The sequence below is a fragment of the Oryctolagus cuniculus genome, chromosome 7, assembly GCF_051225735.1.
Source record: "Oryctolagus cuniculus isolate XC-2025 breed Fujian yellow rabbit chromosome 7, ASM5122573v1, whole genome shotgun sequence".
Lineage (NCBI taxonomy): Eukaryota > Metazoa > Chordata > Mammalia > Lagomorpha > Leporidae > Oryctolagus > Oryctolagus cuniculus.
The window spans coordinates 53,348,017-53,374,790 of record NC_142873.1 but is presented as its reverse complement, the minus strand read 5'-3'; the positions used below and the strand labels follow the sequence as shown (position 1 = coordinate 53,374,790).

Genomic DNA, 26,774 nt, shown 5'->3' with positions numbered 1-26,774 from the left:
CACCACTTTAGAAAACTGTTTGGCAATATATCTAAAGCTTCACATGGCTTACTCCAGGAACCAGGAATTCCAGTCTGGGTGTATAACTGACATAAATGATTTTGCTATGTCGACCAAAAGACGTGTAAGAGTGTTCAGGCCGCTTCATTCCTGAAAAGTCAATATCTGATGCAACTCAAATGACCGAATATTTATAGAATGAAGTAATAAAGAGTAATGAAAAAGAACGAGCCACTGTTAGACACAAGAGTGAACCTCACGGTTTTGTATGTGGATCTGGGTGGCAGGTACGTGGCTGCACACGTGTGTAAAAAAATCATCATTCTGCACACTTCACGATTTGTGCACTTTACTTAATGCTATTCCTCAAAAACGGTGAAAAAATACCAGACCATACATCCTCATTTTGGGACCAACAATAGGGCCACTGTGGCTTTTCTTACAAGCACCTCAACCTGCGGTCCTATCCCATTACAGCTCCTGGGGACTCCCAGGAAGACACTGATCTGAGAACTCAGCCTGCTGTCAGCGGCTGAGAACCATACGCATTTCAGGCAGGGACGGACGTGGGGGGAGGTGAGGGCAAGGAGACACTGCAACTTTTCCTCCGCAGCTACTAGAGGATGAAAACCAGCTCGACGACTGTTTGTTGATGAATAACGGCTACCATTAGATATAAGCAGCATTCGCCACGGGGTCACCTTATACCAGACGCTGCACTGATCAACTTTTCCAAACCCAGGGAGCTCCGACTCAGCACGTGTCCGACCCTTCGAAGCCGTCCCAGGCTGGGTCCCAGCCTGCAGCCAGGAAGTGGAGGCTTGTGGAGAGTCCTTTAGGTTGCTCACCCAGGGCCTTAACGCTGGTGGTGAACGGAGATGCCAACACCAGCGAGTCTGAATGCTGGCCCTGGGCTGGACGCCGCCCCCTGCGGGTGAATGGACGGCGTCCAGGCCCCGCCCGCACGTTATGTAACACACACGGCTGAGCCCCGAGGCGTTCCGGGTGCGGGGCTGGCCGCGGCTTCCCCAGGCCCTCAAGCCCAGTAACTGCCCACAGGTGGGCCCTGCAGCCTGCTCACCCACCGCGCCCCCGTGACCACGCCTCCGCCCCCACCCCAGCCCCAGCCCCAGCCAAGCGGGGCTTGCGCAATCCCAAAGGTTCCCAGGGCCCTCAAGCCACACTTCTTCCAACTTCACGCACAGCGCCGGATGCAGGCATGGGCACCTCATGGTCCGCTGCTGGAGGAAGGGGGACCAGTGCGAAAAGCCCCGGAGAAGCGTAAGAGAGGCAGGCTGCAAGGGACCGGACTGGAGGCGGGAGAAACTTGTTGGGGGGTGGGGGGTCGAGTTACCCTGCGAGGGGAAGGGCAGAAAGGAGAGAGCCGTCCCGGCAAACGCCGAAGTCAGGGGTGCAGACACAGCCCCTCTCTATTGCGCCTGCGCAAGGCTGCCGCCGCCGCGCCCCGCCCCTCCCCGCCGCAGAAGATTTACTCGTCTCTCGGCAACCATTCACCCGAGCGGCCAATCAGAGGGCAGCGCCGGCCCCGCCCCCGCCGTCAGCGCGCCGGCCGACTCCTCCCGAGGGCCTGCGCCGGCCCCGCCCCGCCCCTGGCTCCCCCAGGAGGGCAGGCTTAGAGGCGGGGGCCCGGCGGCCGCGGCGGCGGGCGGGGGCGTGGCCAGGCCGTATAAGAACGGAGGGGGCGGCGGCTGGACGGCTCACTCGGTGCCGTTGCCTGGGGGCTGCAGTGACCGCGCCGCTCCTGCTGGGGGCTGCCCACGCCAAGGACCTGCCTCTGTCGCCGCCTCTTCCACCGCCCAGGTGAGTCCCCGACCCCCCTCCTCCAAAGGTGCGCGGGTGCCGCGGCGGCCGGGGCGAACCGCACGCTCGGCCCTCGGGGGTCCGCCCCTAGCGAGCGGTGCGCCCGTCCTGGTCGAGCCAGGTGCGGGGAGCGGGGACCGAAGTGGAGGCGCGGACAGGTGCCCCAGTCCTGGGCTGCCTTCGCCTCCTGCTCCCTCCACGATTCGGCCGCCCGCCCGGAGAGAGAAAGAAGGCTACAACTTTCCGGAGACTGCGGCCGGGGCTTGGCAAAGTGGAGCGAGTTCCTGCTCGGCGCGTCCCGCGGGGCAGGCGCAGGCAGGGAGGCCGGGAGTGCGCCGAGAGCGCCTCCGGGCCCGCTCCGGGCCCGCTCGGAGGCCCCACCGCACTGGCCTTGCTGGCGGTCTCGGGCTCGCCCCTACGCTCCCGCGGGCTCTGGCGGGCCGAGCGCGAATTCGAACGCGGCGGTTCCGCCGGGCGCACTTGGAGACGGAGCGGTCCGAGGCTTGCAAGTTGCGGGCAGGGGCGGGGCGCTGCCTGGGCGCAGAGCCAGGGTCTGGGCTGTACGGAGAGGGGCGGGACAGCCTTGACTGTCGGTGGACTCGCTGTCCGCCGTGGACACACCGAGGGCAGCCCAGGAGCCGAGCGAGGGGCTCGTGCGCGCGTGTCTCTCGGAAAGCGTCTGCGGGACCCGATTCTTACCCCTTTGGGAAACCAAACTTGCTTACCGCGTGGGCGGGAAGCCCCGACGGGTCTTGCGGACTTGGATAGCGGCGCAGCGGCTGGCCTCCAGGCGCGTGGGCCCCGCGTGGTGTCCCGGTCCCGGGCTCCTGGCGCTGAGATCTCGGGACGCGAAGGAGAGCGACGAACCTGCGGAGTCCAGGTGTCCGCCTTGAGGCCGCGAGCGCCAGCGAGGAGACCCGAGCGCGCCTCCTCGGAGTGAGCGAGGCTTCCTGGAGAAACGCGCCGGTCGTCCGTGGCGCCGGCTGTTGGGGCTGAGCCGGACCGAGAGGGACGGCTCCCCGTGTGCCCAGAGAGAGAAGCTTCTGCAGGCTCCGACCAGCTCTTTAAGTGCGGATCTGCTTTCAAAAAAAAAAAAAAAAAAAAAAAAAAAGGCTTGTAGCTTGTATGACAAGAGTACGAGGAAGTGCTGGAAGCGCACTTGCAGCCCATTTCCATAAAGACTATGTGTGTAAGCATTTGTATTGTAACCACTTGGCATTCAGGATGGTGGGTAGGGGTTGGAGTCCTGAAGCACCCCAGGACGGAAAGCTCAGATTATTAAATGCTGGCTGTCCTCCTGGGAGGATGAGGGTGGCCATTGTTGGCTGCACCGACCTTTCAACGTGAGTAACTTGGCAAGGAAGCAAGCCAGGCAGGCAGGCAGCCAGGCACCGTGAGCTGGTGGAGGAGCTTACCAAGAACTGCCCCGTGTCTTCCAGCCCGACTTGGGACTTGGACCCCGCCCCGTAGACCCTGCAGTTGTGGGGGGGCAGGGTGGGGACTAAAATGCTGACTTTTCTGTTGCTGGCAGGGAGGCAGGCAGTCTGGGCTGGGGCAGTGGTGGTTCTGTCCTTTGACATTCTTGCTTTGCAAATGAAAAAAAAGCAAAACATAATCTCTGGGGTGAAGCTTCGTGTACTTCAGGTCCCTGAAACCTTGTCTGTTGAAGTATACACCTGCTCCTGTCTTAGCAGTTTTTGGAGAGAAGATTTTGGTATATTGTGTGTAATTATTCAGGGAGCTGCAGGAGGTGTCCCCAGAAGACCACAGTTAAAAAAAAAAAAGTCTATCAGGAGGCATCTAAGTTACCAAAGGAAGGTCCCTAATTTCATAAGTCATTTGGTGTGTGCACACAGAACTAACAGCCATGCTCTTCCTAACGAGGAGTTTGTTCCACAATAGTAGCCTTGTATCCAGAGATTAAATTCATGCACCTCTGAAGGAAAGGGCCTGGCTGGGTTTTTGTTTGTTTACTTGTTTTGTGTGTGTGTTACAGAATGAATGTTATTGATTGAGCACCAGCTCTCCCTGCTTAGTTTCTCCAGCTGTCCTGCTACCACAGGAGTCACCTTATCCTGAGTCCCTGCCTCCCCCGCCCAGCCCTATCTCCCAACAGTGCACATATTTAGCCATCCTGCCCTGTGTTCAAGGTCAGGGCAGACCATGTACATCCTGCACAACCCATCAGAACAGAGAATTCCTCATGCTTCTGAAAGCCAAGGAACAGCCTGGCAACAAAGATAATTTAAAAGTGCACCATCGTGCCCTTATTCTTACTATTCACTGGACACACTTGAGACACAATGAGAAAACTATTTTAATTTCTTTTCTTCCTGCTTCAGTAGGTAGTACCGGGGTCCTCCCTTTTCATCTTGGATGCGTTGTATTCACGGAGTCAGCCGGAGAAGGAGGACGACCCAGGAGTTCTGAATGGATGTGCTGAACCTTGTTCATCACTGCGGGAGGATGAGGCAGCCGAGGCCTCGTTCCCCGAGTTAAATTAAACTTGTGTTGTTGTGTTTGGGTTTCGTGGTGTTGCACCTGACTTGCAGTTGTATCGCTCGTGTGTGTGTGTGTGTGTGAGAGAGAGAGAGAGTGTTAGTTTTGTGGTTAACAAGGAGCCATACAGAGTCTAAAGTGTCACTTCGGAAAAACCGTGAGTGTGGCTAGATAAAGTCTGTTGCTTTGTTATGTTGTCACTGAAGTCAGCAGGGCAGCACAGAATAATGTCTTCTGCGGTCTTGGTGCTTTGGCTGTGGCACACTGAATTGTCATCAGTCGTATTACGATGAAGCAGGGCACCTTTGTAATTCAGAGAAATGTTCCCATCTGTAAAGCCACTTGGGCACATCAACAGTGCTGATAATCTTATGATATTTCCGGGACTGAAGAGTGCTCTAACTTTTCTTTTAACCCTTTCGTTGCCTGCATGATAAATAAGCTTGTGTTTGGAATGTATATGACTTGGAGGGAGAATTGTCATTACATAGCCCAACTCTGTATGGGAGCCTTGTGAATTGTTTCCAATGAATAGATCGTGTGCAGCTGGCCCCGTAGCCTGTTCTAAAACTGTTTGCGGAGCTTGGGGAGCTTCTTGGAACAACAGGAAAGAACCAATATGAAGAAATAACTGCTGCTGTTAAGCAACCCCCCGCGTGGGATGTTTTTCAGCCACAGAGCCTTTGGAGGCTTGGTCACTCGAGTGTGCAGCGTTTCCTCTTGGGTCGCAGCGCTGGAGGCAGTAAGTGGTTAAGTGCTTCCTAGGCAGCGCTTTGTGCCAGGTGCAGTGGAGGCCAAGGCAATGGTATGCGAGGGCCTGCGGAAGCCTCCACGGGCCGCTGTGCGAGAGAGGAGCTGGGTTGACTTCAATCCTGCCCTGGAGCTGCTCGGTTTGCCCTCGTTAGTGAGCTGCAGGTCAGGGGCAGTGGGGAAGTCCATGCTTGCGGAGAACCCCAGCCTGCCCGTGTCGTCGTGTGGATTGTGGGCGCGCCCCTGCCATTCCTTGTCGGAGTAGGAGGCGTGCTTTTGGTGGGCGTCTTCCTGGTGGGCCGAGGCATGGGAGGGAGCCTTTTTGGACCCAAAGCCCCCAGCCTAAAGTGCAGGGCAGTTTCTGGGTCTTGGTTTTCTGGAGGCCTCAGGGGTATAGGTCTGGCGCCCAGGGCCGAGACCTGCTAATTGGCCAACAGCTGAGGCTCCTGAAGCCTCCCCGGGCTGTCCCGCCCCCAGCCGCCCAGGGCTCGCTCAGCCTTTCTGTCTCTCTCCACGTTCACTCAGTTGCTCGTTCTGCTGATGCTTTCTCTCTTTTATATTTGGTTTCCCACTGTCATCACTGACCTGGTTTAGGGGCCTGTGGACAGCTGCCTGCTGAGAGCACTGGCCCAGCACATCTCTCTGCCTCTGGCCAGTTCCACTGTCCCAGGCTCCCAGGACCCTCTGCAGCCACTCAAGGGGGCTGCCCTTCCTCATAACACAGAGCCTCCTTTCTCACTCTTGTCTTGACCTCCCTTGTCCCGTCTTGTGCCTGCCCTCCCTAGCTGCAGAGTACCCACTCCCCCTTCCTCCCCAGACGTGATGGGGGTCAGCTTTGGGCCCTTCGCACAGGCTTCTGAAGCCATGGCTCCTGTCCCCTTGCCTCTCCTCTGCAGTACTACTTCTGTACCGTTGTGCCTGGCACCTGATTTTCTGGTTTTTGTCTTCCATGAGATGAGCACAAAAAGTTCCTTACCTGTGTCTGTGTTGAGCACCTCCTCCATAAGAACTTATTGAGGAGAGAGTGACGCATGAACCCTGCCCTCTCCACTTGCTTAGCCCTTACAAGGATAGGAGAGAAGGCAACACTCCACCTAGCCCGGCTGCCTACCCCTCACCCACACACACTCTGTTGATCCCTGCCCTCTGCTTGCCAGAGTCCAAGATGAGCGTTTAGGTCTCCGGCAGCTGCCTGGTGCTGGGGGTGTTACATTATTCTGTCAATCACATGGAGTCACTTTTTGGAAGTGTGCTGATCCAAGGGTGGAGGTGAAAGGCATTGCCAGCTGAGCACCTGCGCTGTGTCTGGCTGCTTGCCAGGGTTGCTCAGCTAGGAACTAGCTCTGGTTCCGTGTGCTGGGAACCTCACACCACGTAACGGCTGCTTCTCCCCTGCCCAGGCCCTTTGTAGTCTTTATTCCCCCACCTCGCTGCCTTGTCGGCTGGCTGCCTTCAGTTGTGGGGAGACCTGGGTTCTGGTCCTGGCGGAACTCTTGGCTCTTCAAGCTTCGCTGTCTTCATTGTAATAAGGGCAATCGCCTAGACCAATAGAAACAGGAGAAGCACAGTGAACCTTCCAGTAGTTGTGGAATTCATCTTACTGGGTCTGTTTACCATATCAAATACTGTGATTTGAATATAAAAATATAAATGAGCTGTTTTCTATTTTTTCATACCAAGTCTTTGAAATCTAGTGTGTATTTTACACTTATTTGTTTTTTTTTTTTTTAAGATTTATTTATTTATTTGAAAGGCAGAGTTACAGAGAGAGAGAGAAAGAGAGGTGTCTTCCATCTGCTGGTTCACTCCCCAGATGGCTGTAACAACCGGAGTTGCACCCATCTGAAGCCAGGAGCTTCTTCCGGGTCTTCCATGTGGGTGCAGAGGCCGAAGGACTTGGGCCATCTTTCACTGCTTTCCCAGGCCATAGCAGAGTGCTGGATTGGAAGTGGAGCAGCTGGGACTTGAACCGGCGCCCATATGGGATGCCAGCACTACAGGCAGTGGCTTTACCTGCTACGCCACAGCGCCAGCCCCTGCACTTATTTGGACCTGCTGCATTTCAAGGCTTATGGCTATCATATTGGCAGCCAAGGTCTAGATGGTATAAAAACATTTTAGTCTCAAATTCTGATTCCATATGTGTATGTGGGAGTCAAGAATTCCACAGCCCCGAGTCCTGGGAAGAGAGAATGAGCCGATGCAAGCCTTCCACGGGCAGGGATCTTTGTTTCTGACTTGCTGCTGTATCATGAGCTCCTAGAACAGTGCTCGGAATGGAGGCAGCACACAGATAGGTGAAAGACTGCCAGAAAGTTGGGCCACCGTTGCTGACTTACTGATACTCATCTGTCCTGTGAGTCAGACTGGACACCAAACTACAGCATGTTTGATTCCTGGTCTGGTGCTCCTTCTGTTGCTTTGTTACAGTTTTTTAAAGGATAGCTATAAGGAATGTAGCTTCAAAGGAGTGTGGGTAAAATTTTCTGAGACTGGCAGGGAACCTAGGACGCCAAACAGTTACATTTCATCAACACTTAACATTTGAATGGAAATGCAAAAGGAAGTGACTTTCAAGTGACAGGTACTTAGGAGAGACCTAGTGACAGGAACACACTAATTGCTTGGTAAATGCTCATTTGCAGTCATCATCAGGAAGTGCATGCATGACCAGTGCCTCCACATGTTTGAACGCCAAAGACAAAGTGGTTTGACCATCTCGGGTATAGTTGGTGTGGAAATAGGTATCACCGCGTGGTTTGCTCCTTCCTGTTAACACCACCCACCCAAATTTCTATTAGCCTTATTTTAATGTTGTCCGCGGGACCTCTGAGCCCCTCAGCCCCTCGGGCCACTTCCATGCTGGAGAACCTGGAGGTCAGGACTGCTGCTGCGTGATTGTTAACCCTCAAGCAAAACACAAACCCCGTGAAACTGCCTGCGGAAGTGGCGTCTGCGCTGGAATTGAGGTCAGCTCACAATTGGGTGCTTGTGACTCGGGTGTGTCCATGTGTCAAACCGTGATAAATGCTGCCTTTGAGTAACCGAGGAGTTGTTTGTCCCTTTCCTGATAAGGCCCAGGGATGCTGCCGTGACTAGACAGGACTGTTAGCCAGCTGCAGTCTTACTTGGGGACAACCGGCCACCGTCTGAGGCTCTAAGCCTGAGAGTTAGATGGCCAGGTAGCCTGTGGATGAAACCTTTGAACTCTGCTGGCTCTTAGCTCTTAAACCCTGCGGCTCCAGCAATATCCCATTCTCCTCCCTCTCGTCTGTCTCTAAAACAGAAGGGCTGGCTCTGTTTGGGAAAGTCTTTAAGTAAGTTCAGACCAGTGGCATCGCTGATCTGGAGAGAAGCATTGGATTGAGGGCCAGGCTTTCCAGTGTGTGTGTCTCACACTGAAGGCTGAAATGTTGGGGAAGAAAATCGGCGCTTTATGCTCAGTGTCCACTGGAAGCTGTCTGGTTGCGATCATGTTGGTACGGGCATTTGCAGCCGCTCCAGGGTATTCTTTCAGCACTTGCACTTGCCTGCGGTAATAGCTGGCCAGTGTTTTGATTCTGGTTTGGGGCTGGTTTTGCAACCGCAGTGTTAGTTCTCCCAGCCTTATCTCTCCGCCCACACTTGCCCAGACATCCTATTTTGCAAGGTGGGAAAGAGCTTTCTGTTGGGAGTTGTCATCGTCATCAGGCGGGCAGGCGTGTGTGGCTAGAGCCCGGTCACTGATAACCATTCAGACTGCTCGTGGGCCTTAGTGGCAAGTGAGAGCTCGGGAATCCCCCTCCTGTGACCCTGAGAGCCTGGAGCACAGCGAGGGGCACCCCGCTCTGTTCTGTGGCTCACCTCGGTTTCCGTCCAGAACTCTGCCGTGGGAATCTAACCAAATTTTTTGAGTCTAGTCAACAGCAGTTGTTATGTGGCTGGGAGGCTGTTGACAACCCTGAGAAAAATCACTGATACCTCCAGCTGCATGTGACCAAGCTGAGCGTGAGAAAAGGCCATCTTGGGTGTGTGTGTGTGTGTGTGTGTGCGCGCGCGCGCGTGTGCCCTGACTTAGAGGTGGTTTACAACTCTGGCGTGGAAGGGTTGTTTCTGTGAGTGGAGGCAGAACGTGTTGTGGGTATTTGAGTGGGCCAATGTAAAAATAACTTCTTGGGAGAAAAAATCATTTTGTCTGGTTCTGTTACCTTGGGCTGTCTACTAATCTAAGCTCTAACTCAGTGTACATGAAACACACGTGTGTGCCTCTGTTATCTGTAACTTTTGAATGTGTGGTGGGGTGAGGGGGAGGCGTGGAGGAGTCTCCAGAGTGTGGCCCTCTCCTTGTTGTTGGATCCCAGCCCTGGTGAGGACAAAAAGCTTCCTCAGGCTGCCCCCAAGTCCTAGATAACTTCTGGCCTTCACCCTCCAAGGCGTTCAAGGAGTGGAGGGAGGCTTTCTCTTGAGCAGGTCTAGTCTACATCGACCCTGGCTTTCCTGTGTCTGCTCCCTTATCTGCTGCCGCCTCTGTCAAGCAGTGGGGCCCGTGCCCATGGTCATTCACAGCGCCCAGCCCTTCTCTTGTGGCCGAAAGAGTCTTGAGGGTCAAACTCCATGCAGGTGGAGAAAGTAACAGGTGTTCAGTCTCCAGTTCAGCATTTGCAAGTCCAGCTGTCAGTCGCAGGCCATTTCTGTTTTCTGTTTTGCTCCGGCTCTGCTTCCTGGGCTGGTCACCTGTGCAGGTGTCCCCACCGTCCCTCGGTATCCGCCGTCAGGTTATGGCTTCTCTGAGCCAAGAAGGTTGCCCTGCTCTCTGTAGAGCGTCCTGCGCTGTGGCTTTGTCAGCAGATCGACACTGCTGATCTCCCAGCCCAAGCCCAGCCAGGCAGCTGTCTTGGTTTTCCTGATTAGGATCAGCCCATTCCTAAACATCTTCCTCCTGTGCCGTCGCTGCTTTCCCGTAAGGCTTGCTCGGCTTGCTGACTCTCCCGGCTCCTTGCACTCCTGGGCGCTCTCCTTTCTAGACCTGCTGTCTCTGGAATCCCCGCAGCCAGGTGAGCCAGCCAGCACCGTGGGCTCCCTTGGAAGGTGGGATCCTGGGCCTGCACCTCCCAGCCATTGCTCCTTCTCAGCAGTGGCATGACAGTAAAATCCGTAATGGCTTTGAGAGGGAGCTTGGGTGGGGACAGCCATTGGAGACTTCGGCATCTGCTGGTGCTGTCTGACTTACCACACTCCGTGGCTTTAGCCCATTGAGCCCTTCCCGGGATCCTCTCATTAAACATCTCCACCCCCATCCCCCTCTTCCTTCTGCTGCTTGCCACCTCCTTGCGAGGACTACCTGAGCAGCCAGCTTTCCTTCAGAGCCTTCTCCCACCCAACACAGACACCAAAGCCATGTGCCTCCCAGCAAGCCTCTGGGACGCCATCCCCGCACTGACCGTGTGTCCTTGGACAGCTTCCAATTGGCCAGTCCTCTGTTTGTCTTTTTCCCATTCCCAGGTTTCCTCATCTGCAAAGGGGTCATCATGGTACCCCACTCCCCTTAGTGTTTGTAGGAACGAAGCGGTTGTTCCAGGTAGAGCCCCTGGGTGTTTGGGACACGGGCTGTCACAGCTCATGGTGGGACAGTAGGCCTCCCCTGGCCGTGACCATGGATGCTACCATGCTCAGAGCCTTTGGAGGGCTCAGCCTAACGCCATTTGTGCTAGCATGAACCCTGTGGGACAAGGATGTGGGCAGGACTAGCTGTTTATGTAACGAAACCCTGGTGCGCAGCCTCCTTAAGAAGCAGGAATTGCACGCAGCATCGCGGGTGCATTTTCCCCGTGTCTCTCTGAGGGTGCCTGCAAGCCCCATTGGCATCTTTCGCTTACCTAGGATTTGCACAGAAGTAGGCATTGAAGGATGACTGTCACCAGGCTGTCTTTGGTGTGTGTGGTGGAAGCAAGGGGCAGTAGTTTTATAGACAGCAGAAGGTTGCTTTTCTCTTATTTTGGGTGCCACCAATGACAGCTCTGTTTTAGAAAAGATCACTCCAGGAACAGCGAGGTCTGGGCTTTCCAGGGCACGCGTGGGTTTGTGTCATTTGTTTGCCATCCTCCATACCTATCTCACTGGGTGGAAGGAGTCACCAGCTCCAAGACTTAGGGTGCTGGCTCTGGGCTTGAGGACTTGGGGTCGATGCACTTGATCCTGTCTGAACCTTATTCCTGAACCTGTGGGAAAGGGGCAGTTGTAGCGTCCTCAGGGTGCTTGTGAGGACTGTGTGGCAGTCGGTGTGAGGTGGCACACACCAAGCTTGTGTGGAAGGTGTGTGGGAAGACCTGCAGGCATAGGGGGCCCCTCTCGGCTGCCGCCAGGGGTGACAGGTGTCTTTGTTCCATGGATGCACAGCCTGGGACCAGGCTTAGTCTACTGCCCGTAGCTGGCACTTTGACCCTGGACTGGAAAGTTTTAGTAGGAAGGCCCATGTTTTTTGAGGTAACATCCAAAGCAGTGAAAGGAAATTTTGTCCCCAAAGAATTGTATTCATTTGTGTTTATTTTTTGTTTCTTTTGAAAAGCAGAGACCTAGAGAGATACAGAAACACACAGAAAGAAGCACCTCTCCACACACAGAGGGGGGGAGGGAGAGCTCCCAGGGGGACTGGGTAGACCAAAGCCAGGAGTTGGAAACAGCATCCAGATCTCCCACGCAGCGGCAGGGACCCAACCTCTTGAGCCATCACCATTGCCTCACAGAGGAGGAGTCAGTGTTGATTTGACCTAAGACCTGCATGCGAGAATGACGAATGCTCTTAGTATTCTGATCTCCAGTTTGTGCATCTGCCCCTGCTGCTGCCACAGCCTCTGTCCCCTGTCTGTGGAGCTGAGTAGTCCAGGGAGCTAGATAAGCTGCATAGCAGGCTAGAGAGAGTCTCTTCTTCCTATTAGGGTTCAAACACAGGTTTTCCGATCAACCTGCTCTGTGCAGCTCTATCCCAGCTGGTAGGAAATCTTAACGTACGTTTGACATTGACTTTGTCCTTAGGCTTGGTTTAATCTTCAGGCCTGGCTTGTCTTTTCCTCTCTGCTTTTGCTGCCTTCTCTGGAGACCTGCTTTCTTCCAAAGTGTGTAGTCTACCTCCTGCTACAGCCAGGTGACAGAGAAAAGAGTGTTCAAGAATCCCCAGGAGACTTCTTCAGCAGTTAAACCTTTGAGAAGATCACGTAGTGGCTTGACATGGGCAGGCAGGTGCTCCTCCTGACTTAGCCAAAGGTGCCTGGATTTTCAAATCAGTGACAATTATTCTCACCTGTCCCAAATGCAGGGCTGTGCTTCCCAGCCAGCGGCAGGGAAACCAAACACGAGCTTCAGATCAATTTGTTTCCTCGCCACTATTTTGCGAATGCTGCCAGCTAGAATTTGCCTGTCACCAGGCCTTTCACGAGTTAGGAATGTGTGCTCCATGTGATTCTTTTCTGTGGGGATTCCATCAGTGTTGATTTAAAGTGGTTAATTTAACACTGTTAAGCAAAGCTCTGGTGTGTGATCTAAGCAATGAGGGCCTCTCACTTGGATTCTTTTCTGGTAATATTAGTGTTCGTGTAAATAATTTGAAAATGAGCTTTTGATATGTGAAAATTGTGTGGATGAATGAGGGAAAATGAACTCATGTGTGTGTGTGTGTGTGTAAGATTTATTAATTTAAAAGGCAGGGACAGAGAAGGAGACAAACATCTTCTGTCCCAGGTTCACTCCCCAAGTAGTCTCAGATCAGTGCTCTGATGTGGGATGCTGGTGTCACAAGCCACGGCTCTACCCACCGTGCCGCAATGCCGGCCCCTGAGGAACTCCTTTCTAAGAGGCGCTTGACTTTCTTTTAGCTCTTTGAGTTGAGCACTTCATGTGAGCCAAGCCTGAATGTGTATCTTCAGGGAGTTGAACTCCTCTTTATCCAAATGATGGCAGATTGGGAGAACGAGAAACCATACCATGGACTTGGCATTTGTCATGTCTCACACTCTGCTTTGATGCAGATTTCTCCTCCAAGAATTGAAAAAATCTTGAAATCCATTCATACAAAAGATCTCCAAAAAGTTCAGGGAAAATCTATGCTGTGGAAAAAAACAAAAACAAAAACAAAGACTATGGATGTCAAAACACTTTTGCAGCAAAATAAACAACTTTTTTTAAAAGGAAATTTATTTTTCTACTTATTTGAAAGGTAGAGATAAAGAGGAGGAAGAGGAGGGGGGGGGGGAGAGAGAGAGAGAGAGAGAGAGGACGAACGAGCTTCCATCCACTTGTTCACTCCCCAAATGGCCAGAATGGCTGGACTGGGCCAGGCTGAAGCTAGGACCCTCTGAGTCTTCCACATGGGTGCAGCAGCCCAAGCACTCAGGCCATCCTCCACTGCTCTCCCAGACACCCAGCAGGCAGCTGGATCACAAATGAAGCAGCTGGGTCTCAACCCGGCACCCGTATGGATGCAGCATCACTCCAATCTAAAGCCAGGAGCTTCTTCCTGGTCTCTCATGTAGGTTCAGGGGCCCAAGGACTTGGGCCATTTTCTACTGCTTTCCCAGGCCATAAGCAGAGAGCTGTGTAAGAAGAGGAGTAGCCGGGACTAGAACCAGCACCGAGATAGGATGCTAGCACTGCAGGTGGAGGCTTAGCCTACTACACCACAGCGCTGGCCCCTAAACTTACCTTCTAATTCAATTTCCGTGAAACTTTTTGAAGTACCCTTGTTTGTATGAGAAGAAGTTGACATGGAGGTTTCCAACTGCATGAGTTTTGGATTCCTTAAGAAGTGTTTATTTTGCTTATTAAAGTTCTTACTGCTGTAGCCAGTAATCCACAGTACCAGGAGGGTTGCTATCTTATGTTTGAAGTGAGAAATATCAATTCTGTGAAAGGGCAGAAAACATGTTGGCTAATAAACATAATGGGACAAGATGAGATGGTTTTATATTATTTCGAGAGAGTAGATTTTTAAACAACCAACCAGCATCTTTTAAGAGTGGATACATAGAAACTTGACCATGAGACATTCTTGAGAAAACACAGTGCCCTCCCCTGCCCACCCATAGAGACCAGTATATTTGACTTCCTTAGCACTTGGAGATTAGAATGGGGCTGTGGGGAAGAAGGGGAATTGAAGAAATTAAATAATGGAGCTGATGAATAGAAGCTCATCAGGGAAAGACTTTAGCACATGAATCGTAAGATCTTACTTTCAACTAATACATGTATAAGTTCCATGTTCAAAGGACACAAAACTAAGTTCTGTTTTTTCTGTCCCCCAAACTAGAAGGATGTTATTTGATATAGGCTGACTACTACTTGTATATCCATCCAGAGGTTTTATATGCTTATCTGAGCATAAGCTTTTACCCAGTTTAGCACTGCTTTTCTACTAATGAATCTTGATGAGCATTTCTCCCTCCTACAGAGAGAGCAGCCGCCATTCTCTTGAATGACTGCATGCATTTGTGTCCTGTTGCATCTCTGCAACCAAATCGCTTACCCATCTTCCAGTAATGGATTCTTGTAGCTTTATAAATAATTCTTCAATGTGTGTCTCTGTGTGTACCTGCAAGTATACCTCTGGGGTAAGACTCAAAGTACCGGTACCAGGAGCATGTGCGTACTTGAGTGCCATGCTCCCGAGAGAGGGTCCTGCACACAGCACCAGAGGGCTCATCTTCCCCACACAACCAGACCGACTGAGCTTTGCCATTAGGACAGGTGGCCGGGTACACCAAGGTTTCTGTTCGTCCATCTCGCATCAAGTGTGTAATGTGTCTGAGTCACTTGTCATGTCCCTGGACCTTTCTCTGCTAGGGTTTTGGTGTTTCTGATTTGTAGGAGCTCCTTTTTCATTGAGAAAATGAACACCTTCCCTAACATTACCAATATTTTCCAAGTTATATCTTCTTCTTTCTTTATGGTGTGTTACCAGGTACTTTGATTTTTCTATAGTCAAATATATTGATTTTGTGACTTACATTTTATGTGATGTAGAAAGGACTACCTACTCTGTATATAAATTCTATTTTTCTAGTACTCTTAGAATCTCACTGTTTTATCCTTACATCTTTGATCTAAGCATATATATATCTTAGTTTAGCATGAGATAGGGATCCATCTTATTTTTTTAGATAACTATCCAAATGTCTGACTTTTCCACTTCACTATTTTGAAATGTCTCTTTTGTTATCACTAGATCCTCTTATGTGATTGACTTTGTTTCTAGGTTTTAAAAATTCTGTCTCGTTGTTCTGTCCTTTTACGCTGATAACATGATATTTCAGTCATTGTGATTTTGTAGAATCCCAGGTCAGGATACATCATACCTAATTTTCATAATTTTTTTCTGTCTATACCTACCCTTCGTCCCATATACACTTTACAAATTCTCATCTAAAGCAGATTGTAACTCTGGATCTACTACAAGTACAGATTTTAAAATATGTGAAAAAAGTCACAGAGAGCCAAAAGCATATGTGTGTTGGTTTTTTTCCCCACAAAGGAAAAAGCCGTAACTTCTGGATTCTCCCTGGTCTCTGATGCCCCTCTTCTACCGTTAAGAACTGTTGTTGTCCAATAGGAATATTCCCAACTTTAACCCTACATTTATCAAAGGCCATTCCCACAGTGGTTCTCCTCTGTCAGCGTTATTGTGGTTCTTCCTGGGGACTCTCAGAATTGTTTCTGTATCCCACATATTGATGGCACTGCGATGTGTCTGTTGCTGAGTGATTTCTCGTGTCTGTTGGGTGCTGAGTCTCCCAGGCTCAACAGGTGATGGGCAGCATTAAGCTAGTTGTTTTTCTGTAGGACCAACATATCTGGCAGAAACCCATGTCACCAAATCACAGGTCGTCTAACTGCGTCTCGAAGCAAGGCCAGGATCAGAGCTTTCTGTCAACATTGGATTGTTTGCGGCACACACACTCTGTATGCTCATCATAAAAGGGGCCACAAAGAGCTGCCGAGTGTACAAAGAGCACAGGAAGACCTCCTCCTCCCCCAGGCAGTCTTCAAGCCGAGTGCCAGCCATCACATGCGTGAGCATTTCAACACAGGTTTTGCTTGGCCTCCATAACTTAGGAGCACAGAGGCAGGATGCGCTCAGTAACTGAGGACTTTGGAATGCTGCCCAAAGAAATTTGAGGGAGGGGCCGGTGCCATGGCTCACTTGGTTAATCCTCCGCCTGCGGTGCCAGCATCCCATATGGGCGCTGGGTTCTAGTCCCGGTTGCCCCTCTTCCAGGCCAGCTCTCTGCTGTGGCCCGGGAAGGCAGTGGAGGATGGCCCAAGTGCTTGGGCCCCTGCACTCACATGGGAGACCAGGAGGAAGCTCCTGGCTCCTGGCTTCGGATCAGCGTAGCTCCGGCCGTAGTGGCCATTTCGGGGGTGAACCTGGCTCCAGGCTTCGGATTGGCGGAGCTCCGGAAGGAAGACCTCTCTCTGTCTCTTACTGTCTAACTCTGTCAAATAAATAAAAAATAAAAAGTTTGAGGGAAAACTTTTATCTTCCCCTTCACTGGTGTTCTGTAGAAAGTAAGGGAGTGCTCACCCCCTGATTGAGGTCCTAAAGCCTGCACTGAACACGTGCTCAACCCCACGTTAGGAGCAGATTCACGTTCCTTCAGCTACGTCCTGGGGAGCCCCTAGGATCTGACTCGAGGCGAGCACAGGAGGACACTGGGCACTTGCCAGTCTCAGCCCTGTGTGGCTTTCCCGCCAGCCAGGAGCGCACCTTGCTCCTCTGTTGCCTGTGTCCCCTCTCCCTATGCGTGTCCTGCTGTGCTCTTCCTGGTCACTCCCGGAAAGGATTCCCTGTCTTCTGGCTTTGTGTTGAGTTTTTCTCACCACGCTGTTCATTGCTGTGGGTGCATGATGTCCTGTGTTCTTACCCACCCCTGTGATAGGGAGCCCCACGTGCACAGCAGTGCCTGGACACCGAGGAGCAGGTGTGGGGAGGCCCTGGTGCTGAGACAAGGCCAGAGTCCATGTGGGAACCCCAGGAGAATGTGCGCTGCAGCGCATTCGAAAGCAGCAGCTTTGAACAATGAAACTGCACAAGTCATTGGGATGGATTTTGTGTGTGTGTAGCAAGTCAGAAAGGCCCATGGGGTGGGAAAACCATTCACAGTGAAATCAGGACAGCGCTGGGACCCTTTGTTTTAGCTTTTATATCCATCTAGGGGGTATTTGGCCCATGGGGATGTGAAGGCATGTTGCTTTCTAGTATGTAGGAAATACACTGATAATGTTTGGTTTTTTAGATGATTTCTTATTTGTACCTGCTTGAAAGGCAGAATAACATAGAGGATGAGACAGACAGATGTTCATATCTTCTGTCTAATGGTTCCATCTCCAAATGCCTGCAACAGCTGGGGCTGGGTTAGACCAAGGCCAGGAGCCGAAAACTTCATCTGGGTCTCCCACGTGGGTAGCAGGGGGCCAGGCACCTTAGTCATCCTCTGCTGCTTCAGAGGTGCATTAACGGGAAGTTGAATCAGAAGCAGAGTAGCTGGAACTCAAGCCATCACTCCAGTAAGGGATGTGGGCACCCCAAGCAGTGACAGCCCGCTGTGCCATAATGCCTACCTTGTTACTCGTTTTTATATATTAGGATTCCCAAGGAAGGGTGCGTTGGTTAATTTCTTTTGAAAGTACAGTGGAGTAGAAAGTTCTTTAGTAACTCTGGTTCTAGCAAGCACAGTGTGAGGAATGCTGTTTTTCTTAGTTCTCAATGCCAACTTTATTCTCCTTAGCTATCTTCAGGGTACAAGTCTCCAAAGTGTACTTGAGAGATCACACTGCTCTGTGCACGTTTGCTGTGTCCTGTGTAGGGCACCCTTGCAGGGCAGGGTGGTGCCACCACACAGCTGACCCAAATCTTTCTGGGCTTGAATGAAGTGTGTGTGTTCTAAGTATCAGCAAGTTCAAGATGGAGCCAGAGAGCCAAAAGCAGGAGAGGTAACTTCCACAGAAAACAGGGAAGTCTGACAAAACACCTGGGCCCCATGTTGAACAGTGTTGGATTGAGGTTAGTTGGTTGGTTTTGTCAGTTTTCTTTCTTTCCTTCCCACAAACCAGCACCCTCCACTCCCTACCCTGACACAGCCCAAACAAGCCCTACAGCAACAGCAAAAGCAAAACCCTTGGCAAAAATCATCCAGTTATCTTAAACCAGTGCAGAGTAAGTGTGTGTTCCTGTCCTTTCTCTGTGTAGGCCTCTTCTGTTTGTTTAACACGTTTAAACCCCAGGGCAACACTGATCAGCAGGCACTAGATGTTGCCATCGTACAGGGAGCTGCTCGGAGAGGAATGACTGTCTTCCCTGTCTTCTCTGTGTCCCTCCAGCTGCTTTGCCACGTCCAAGTGCATCCTAACTCTTGTCTCTCACTTCCAGCTTCCCTGACCAGTACGTCCCCCGAGATGGCAGAGGAGAGCAGCAGCTCCAAGGACTGCGTGTCCTTCAGCGTGCTCAACTGGGAGCAGGTGAGCCGGCTGCATGAGGTCCTGACCGAGGTCGTCCCCATCCACGGCCGAGGCAACTTTCCAACCCTGGAGATAACCCTGAAGGACATCGTGCAGACCGTCCGCGGCCGGCTGGAGGAGGCGGGCATCAAAGTGCAGGACGTACGGCTGAATGGCTCCGCCGCCGGCCATGTGTTGGTCAAAGACAACGGCCTGGGCTGCAAAGATCTGGACCTGATCTTTCACGTGGCGCTTCCGACAGAGGTGGAGTTTCAGCTGGTCAGGGACGTGGTTCTGTGCTCCCTCCTCAACTTCCTGCCGGAGGGCGTGAACAAGCTCAAGATCAGCCCGGTCACGCTGAAGGAGGCCTACGTGCAGAAGCTGGTCAAGGTGTGCACGGACACCGACCGCTGGAGCCTCATCTCGCTCTCCAACAAGAACGGGCGGAACGTGGAGCTCAAGTTTGTCGACTCCATCCGGCGGCAGTTTGAGTTCAGCGTGGACTCTTTCCAAATCATCCTGGACTCTCTGCTGTTCTTCTACGACTGCTCCAGCAACCCCATCTCTGAGCACTTCCACCCCACGGTGATCGGGGAGAGCGTGTACGGGGACTTCGAGGAAGCCTTCGACCACCTGCAGAACAGACTGATCGCCACCAAGAACCCCGAGGAGATCCGAGGCGGGGGGCTGCTCAAATACAGCAACCTTCTCGTGAGGGACTTCCGGCCCACCGACCAGGAGGAAATCAAAACCCTGGAGCGCTACATGTGCTCCAGGTTCTTCATCGACTTCCCGGACATCCTGGAGCAGCAGCGGAAGCTGGAGACCTACCTGCAGAACCACTTCGGCGAGGAAGAGAGAAGCAAGTACGACTACCTCATGATCCTCCGCAGGGTGGTGAACGAGAGCACCGTGTGCCTCATGGGGCACGAGCGCAGACAGACCCTGAACCTCATCTCCCTCCTGGCCTTGCGCGTGCTGGCGGAGCAGAACATCATCCCCAACGCCACCAACGTCACCTGCTACTACCAGCCAGCTCCGTACGTCAGCGACGGCAACTTCAACAACTACTACGTGGCGCATCCTCCGGTGACCTACAGCCAGCCTTACCCGACCTGGCTGCCCTGTAACTAACCTTGAGACCGAGGGCTTCTGCCGGGGGAACCCAACAGGGCAGGGGCTCTCAGGTAGGGGAGCCTCCTCCTAGACGTAGGTGTTTGGCTTTTAAAGGGGAACTCAGCTCAGATTCTGCTTTCTTTTTTCTTCGTGTACCCAGTTAGAATGGGTCTGCAGTCTGTTATGAGCCAAACCCAGAAGGACCCGTATTCCAGTGCCCCTTGGAAAACCTGCTATAGGAAGCGTGACCTAGCCGCATCTTTCCAAGAGATGCACTCACACGTCACGTCCCAGTCCTGAGCAAGGGGGGTGGGATTTGAGCTCTCTCTGTGCAATCACTGGAGACCGGGAGAGCTCGGGCAGCCTACGCGAAGTGTGAAGCGGCTTCTCCCTGGAGCCTAGGCCGCGTGGGCTCTCTCTCCTGGGGTCCTGGGTACTTAACCGACAAGTTGTGCTCACAGTCTCTCCTCTTGGAACCCCTTTAGCCAGGCAGGAAATGGTAAACACGAGGGTGCTCTTGGGACTTAAGTTTTGTTTCAGGGACTTAAAGTGCTTCTGTTTAGTCCCCATCAGCAGAGCTGAGAATTTCGTTCATCAATAAACCAAAGCCAATAGCTGGAGAATTGAGATCTGGTTGGAAGTGGTTTATGGTTGAGATGCTGTGCTATCTTGAGGAATTGTGAGATATTGCTGAGGAAAAAAAAAAAAAGACCTTCTCTTTAAATGTAACTTGAAAACAAAATAAAATATGGAACTTAATGTTAAAGTAGAATTGTGGTAGTGGGGGGGGTGATGATTGTAAATAGGAAATATGAATGTTCGTGGTTTTTTTTTTTTTCTTTAAGGAATTCTTTCGGAATGACACTCTCTTTCCCTTCATCGGCTCTGTTGTGGCTGACTTCTGTTTTGCTCTGCCTAAGACTGAGGATTGTGTTGTGTCTGGAGACGTTATAGTAACTGACATGAAGGGTCTTCCCATGTTTTAATTGGAAACCCATCTAGGTCACATTCCAAGTATGACAAGCTGGTTTAATTTTTTTTTTTTTTCTGGAGTACTTTGCCTATTTTTTGGTTTTTGTGTTTTCTCTCTCACCCCCCGCCCCGCCTTACCCCACCCCAAAAATAGTGGTTTCCTTCTCTGGGTGTTTTTGACAGCAAATAAATTCAGGAATTTCAGTAGACCTGAGTGACCTGTGGAATGACTTTAGAATCTAACCTGTCCCATGCTGTGCGTGAAGGTAGGGATTTAGCATTATGTCTTGGCCTCGTGGGCATCAAATCCCCCAAGGCTCCTTGAAATCATTCCAGTGTATTTGGGGAAGAACTGAGTGAATGAAGAGTGATCTTCCTTGTTGTGGGACGTGTGACCGTACTTGTTTATATTCTGCACTTTAGAAGGAAAACAGTGTTAACCTCTAGTCTAAAGCAAGCTTAGGAAATGGGACAGTTCTAGGCTACTGTTGCATTTGCCAGTAGATTTAGATAAGGGATTCTGTGTTTGGAAACTTCCTGTGGGATCTCTTAGAAAGCATCACGTTGGTGTGTCAAGGGCAAAGACCTTCAAGAATGCCGGCGAGCTTGATTTCTAAGGTGATTTAATTAAATCCATGCTCCTGGTTTTTAGTTTTTTCTGGGGCCATAAAAGTCCAGAACACCAAGTGATTGCTTTCTCCTTGCTTAAATAAGGAAGGGATCCTAATGCAGAAGTTCTTAGTAGAACATGAGTGGTTTACGTTTTTTTCAAAAATATTTTTCTTCTGGAATGTGATGTCTTGGTCCTCTTAAACGAAAGACATGACTGAAGCCCAAGGCTTGATTAGCTGGCATCCATGCCGAGCTACGTTAGGTGACTAGAGGCCACTTCTTACTGGAACCAGCTCCTGTTTCCCTGTGAGCCCTAGTTATATTTGAACTCATTGGCTTTGAGTAAAGCTCAGCTCAATATTTGAGGGGACCTGGTTGCTCCAGTTTTAAAAGGGGGGACAATGAAGAGGGATCCCAGCAATGAAAACTGTCTGATCACCCATGACCTTAAAAAGCTGCCATTGCTGTCAAGTGGCAACATATTTGCACAAAAATGACAGATGTATTTAACCAAAGCTTTGAAACATGAAGCCACCAACATTCAGTACTTGCTAACAGAAATCAGTATTGCTTCTGCTTAGAAGGCTTTGTGGACCAGGGTAAGAGGGACTCTATGAAGTCATTAAATTTCCAGTTTGTTCATCGAGATCTTTCCGCTTTTGTTTTTTTTCTGATGTAGCAGTAGTCCTCCTTTGAGAATGAAGGGAGGCACAAATGTGAGAATTTCCCAGCCCCCCAGTTCATTTCCAACTCTTCAGGATGGCTGCCTCGGTAGAATCTCTTCTCCTGACCTTTCTAAGTCAGCTCAGCTATTTCTGTAGTTTGACAATGGACATGTTTTTCTAGAACCTTCAGGGTAAAAAGCTATACTGACCAAAGCAGCATTTTAACACACAATCCCTGGACCACCTGCCCTATGAGCCTGTTGCTAGCCTCAGAACAGTCTAGTAACCTTGAATTTCAGGTGTCTGGAAATTCTAGCTGAAACCTGCCTTTCATACTGCTCAGCCAAGCACCAGATACCCTGAACTTGTACGGAGTCCAGTAGTTCCTTTTTTTTTTTTTTTTTTTTTTTGTGCATTGAGTAACATGAAACTTGGCAGTGGCAGAGGGCACTAAAGTTCAAGTGCAAGTTCTAATCTAAATTTAAGCAGTTTCTCATTTGCTTCAGGACTCTGAGCTGTTTTCTGCAAGAAGGCAGCCTGTTCTCCCAGCCGGCTTTTTGCAGTCAGGTTGAGCAGCAACAAGATGGAAATGGCACCTTTTGCTCTTTCCTTGGCAGGAGAGCACACACGAGGGGTCTTTAGGCTCACCCTGAAATCTTTGGCAACAAGATGCTATTCACTCAACAATTTCTATGTGGAAACTAAACTCTGTATCAGGAACACCTTCCACTGGGAGATCCTGATGATTGCATGTAGGGTGTGGCATAGCCCACCCCGGGCAGAGCCTGGCAGACAGGGTGAGTTAGGTATAGAGAGGAGGCTATGCCTGGTTCCTGATATGTGAGACAGATGTGATTTGACATTCAAGTTTGGTTTTTCCCCTGGGGATTTGAGTCCCTGGGAGCTGTGTGTGAACCTGTGTTTTGTGGTGGTACATTAATCAAAATCACTAAAGCCTGAATCTGCTTGCCTTGCAGCCTCACCTCTAGCACTAAGCCCTTACCTTCATGGTAGGTTAGGATTTTAATCAGTACTGCTTCTGTTAACTTTGGGAAATGGTGCCACTCAAAAGCAACTTCCTATCTTTAGGAACAATTCTTTCTAGTGAACTTCCTGGTGCTGGTGCCTTGCTCTAGGATGCTGCTACACTCTTAGCTCAAATGTCCTCTTCCAGAGAGTGAATTAAAGCTTAACTTTCCAATCGTGAAAAGAAACCTCGATGCTCCCCAGGGCCGTTATTCCTGGGTATCCAAGACTCCACCCTAGGGAGAACTCTTTGGCTGGATCCTGTAAGCTGAAAAACTTCCAGTGTCCAAAGTGAGCTTTGCATCCGGAATTGGCAGAGGCCAGAATTTCACAGCTGACTTTGGAACGTACTCGAATCCAATCCATTAGATTCAGAGGACCAATGGAGAGGTGTTGAGGAGAAGTTGTCCAAAAAGGAACTGACACCTTTTCAGAGTTATTTGGAGACCCCTGAGGTGAGAATTAGTGAAGAAGAGGCTTTTTTGTGAGTTCAAGTGCCTAAATCTTGTTTACCTATCACTTTTTTAAAACAATAGTTTAAGTGTAAGCACAAGAAAATGCTTGGAGTTTTGGCTGGGCTAGTCGGAGTTGGTGCAGATTCTCATGTGTGTTTGCATAGGAAGGTGAAATGACCATCCACTAAAGAGGAAGTAGTTAAATAATGTGGATCTGTGGTATTTTCTTAAAACTCAAGCTATCTGATTTTTTTATGGTAAAAATTTAATTTTCCTAAAGTAGCTATTTCTAAATTAGATGAAAAGATACCACTAGACTAAATCGGAAGATTTTTGTTCTATATTTGCGTAGCCTTTGAGATATTAATTTCTTAGCATTGCCTAGAATGTGTGGGGTGTCCTCTTTGGTAATGGTCACTAACCTTCTGACTTGATGCAGATGAAATCACTTGTCAATGCGATGTGTTAGAACTTGATGAAATAAAGCTTTGAGTTTGAGAAATAAAGGTATATTTAAAAATAAAAAAAATTGTTGGTTGTGCTCATTGCTTTGCTTCTCCTCGGTGGTGAAGTTGTGTTCGGTCTCAGGAAACATTGAGTGGAGAGGGGAAGTTCTCACGTTATCAGCCGGCAACGCTTCCCTGAAAGGTGGCGCTTCTCCAGGGGAGGGACGTGTGGTTACACTGGAAGCATAAAACCTCTTCTAAAGTGTCCGAGCAGTGTCAGTTGAACTTTGTTGTTGACCACAGCCTGTTGGCTAATCACTGCAGTAGGTGTAGTCTTGAAATCATCTTCATTGGCACCTGCTTCAATCCAGTGGCCTTGCCCCAAGCCCATTTCAGTATGAGAACCCAAATGACTTCAACCACACTGTATACAACCACTACCACAGTCCTTCACATCATTCAAGAAATGTCGAGAAGTTGATAGTGTTTGAAATGTTTAAAGAGATCTTGTAGACCTGGTGGGTTCCTTGGATCCAACAGCCCCTGTACCTGCCCTGCCCACCCCAGCCCTGCACCTCCCTTCTGTGCTGAATTTCTTTAACTCCAATGATACTCTCTGTAACTATCATCAAGGAACTTGGGACTGGAACTCCAAAAGCCATCACTCTCTGCTCTTACAGGAACGCTGTCAGTCTGAGGATGAGCCTTCTTGGGGGTCCAGGAGGTGGGCAGTCCTCTAGGGCCCCTGTTCTGGTGTGGTTATCCAGTAAGGCTTCCTCCTCTGAAGCTCTGACTGCCACCTTGCACTATCATGGAGCATTGTCACATGGCTTCCTTCATCCCCACAGCCTCCAGATCCACGTCGGGGGCCTCTTCAGCCTTGCAGTGACAACCTCTGTGCCAGCCACCTGCTCGCGTGGGTTAGGCTCTGTCTGCATTAGAACTGCCTGTGAAGGTTGGAGTGACCTCTGTGATCGCAAGAATTGGGAATGGTCTCAGCGATTTTCCCGTCTTCGCAGGTTGGCCTGTCAGCCATGCCCAGGGTCCTTTTCCTCCTCCTCGGTTCTGCACATGCCTTCTGAAATCTTCCTCGACGCTGACATCTTGTTTGCCTTCAGCTCTTGCTTGGGCTACTTTGTGCGTCTTGTCACTTATGTCCCCTCTCTTTTTCTTGACTCATCCATAGGTTCTTTCTAAAATAGGTGAGCCCATGCCTCTCTCCCCCATACTTTCAGACCTGCTTAAGACCCTGTTGTGCTAAGACAGATGTCAGACTTTGCGGGATGCTGGGAGCTAGCCCCGGGCTACCCTCCTGTCCTTTTATGTACCTTTCTAAGCTGGCCTACTTCCCATTTGAGAACACACAGTTCCTTCCATGCACCCTACCACGCAGCAGATTTCTTAAAAATTCAATGAGATGTCACCCCTTCTCTGGCTTACCAAGCCCAGTTCCTGCTGTTTCTCTTGGTGCCTTACTGGATTGCGTCAGTTCTTCACCCGCCCTGTGAACACCTGCGTGTTCCCTTCTCCTCTGCCTGCCTCCCACACAGCTGGCTTACACTGGGCACCTCGAATGTGTTTTTGTCCCTGGAGAACTGGGGACTCCAGCAACTAGGAGCTGAATCCTGGGTATTTACCTGGATGTGTCGTAAGTTCTCGCCTGGTGCCAGCAAACAGTGTGGTCCCAGGCATTGTCCACAGCAGTGTTTACAAGCAGAACGACTTGTGTGGGAAGTGAGGCACACTGTTCCCTAGAGTGAGCAGTCATGTCCTGGTCGCTGTAATGCTGTTGATTGGAAGTTCTTGGCTCCCAAACAAGGTCCATACTTGGGCTGCAGTCTTCACCCTCTGCGTGGTCTCCCTAACTCTCCACCCTTCTACTGCTTGAGAACTTCTCTAACTCCCCTCGCTGGGGCCATGCTCCCGTTGCTAGCAGGGATCCCCAGGGCCCCGAAGTACACTCCTAAACAAGTGGGTATCTATCCAAATGGTCAATCACTCGAGTGGAAGAGTAACCACCTTGGTGACAATTTGGGCTTAATCTCTGCTGGAAGATGCCAAGAGGATTTGGCAACTGCTGGGGGAAGCCAAGGGCAAGGTTCCGGTGTAACAGCGCCACACTCCAACCTACCTTGCCATATTGCTTCAGCTCTGTACACACCTGAGGGCAGTGGCACCAGAGGCAAGGTAGGTGCTGCCTAGTCGGGATGCAGTACACAGCTGGGTGGTACCACGGTGGGTGGTCCACCCTTTTCCCCTACCTAGACGCTGAGGGGAGATTGGTGAGATCCAGTGACTTCCGGCCCAGGGGACAGCAGAGCTGGGACACGGTGCTGGGCTCTTGCCTCCTGGGCCCACTGGGCTGGGTCCCTCTTCTGGAGAAATGCCGCCTGGAAGAATGTGCTGTCCCAGCAGACCATGAGCCTCTTGACCAGCATCCCTTCAGCAGATTTCTGTGCATGCTGGCAAAAATCCAGGGAAGCTGGGGCAGGCTGGGAAGCGTAGCTTCTGGCGAGTCCTCACCTAGCTCAGGGCACTCAGCCTACGTGCAGTGGCCAGGACTGGATGACAGGTCTCTCAACTCCAGGGCATTTTCACCAAAGCAGGTCACCTCCAGGCTGCCTGGGAATGGAGGAAGTTTCTCAAAAGGAGCCCCAGGGGGAAAGCAGGAAAAGCAAAAGTCATCTGCATTCTTTCAGATGCTAACCTGGGACAGAGCCACCCAGGCTGTAGAGGTGAGAGAGAGAGAGAGAGAGAGACAGCATAACCATGACTTCATTGAGATTGTTCTATACATTTTTTTTTTTTTTGGACAGGCAGAGTGGACAGTGAGAGAGAGAGACAGAGAGAAAGGTCTTCCTTTGCCGTTGATTCACCCTCCAATGACTGCCGTGGCCAGTGCGCTGCGGCCGGCGCACCGCACTGATCCAAAGCCAGGAGCCAGGTGCTTC

General features: G+C 50.9%; 1 protein-coding gene across 2 annotated transcripts; it reads left to right on the top strand.

Annotated features, from left to right (window-relative positions):
* Positions 1–1,708: 1,708 nt before the first annotated feature.
* Positions 1,709–23,906, top strand: TENT5C (terminal nucleotidyltransferase 5C). 2 transcript variants are annotated; one of them, XM_008264592.5, is made up of 2 exons: positions 1,709–1,821; positions 18,464–23,906. In XM_008264592.5, the coding sequence occupies exon 2, from the start codon at positions 18,490–18,492 to the stop codon at positions 19,663–19,665; it is 1,176 nt and encodes a 391-aa protein (XP_008262814.1). In that variant the 5' UTR covers positions 1,709–1,821; positions 18,464–18,489; the 3' UTR covers positions 19,666–23,906. The 2 variants fall into 2 exon arrangements, with proteins under 2 accessions (XP_008262814.1, XP_089193099.1); XM_089336973.1 differs by lacking the exon at positions 1,709–1,821 and adding an exon at positions 9,970–10,103.
* Positions 23,907–26,774: the final 2,868 nt, after the last annotated feature.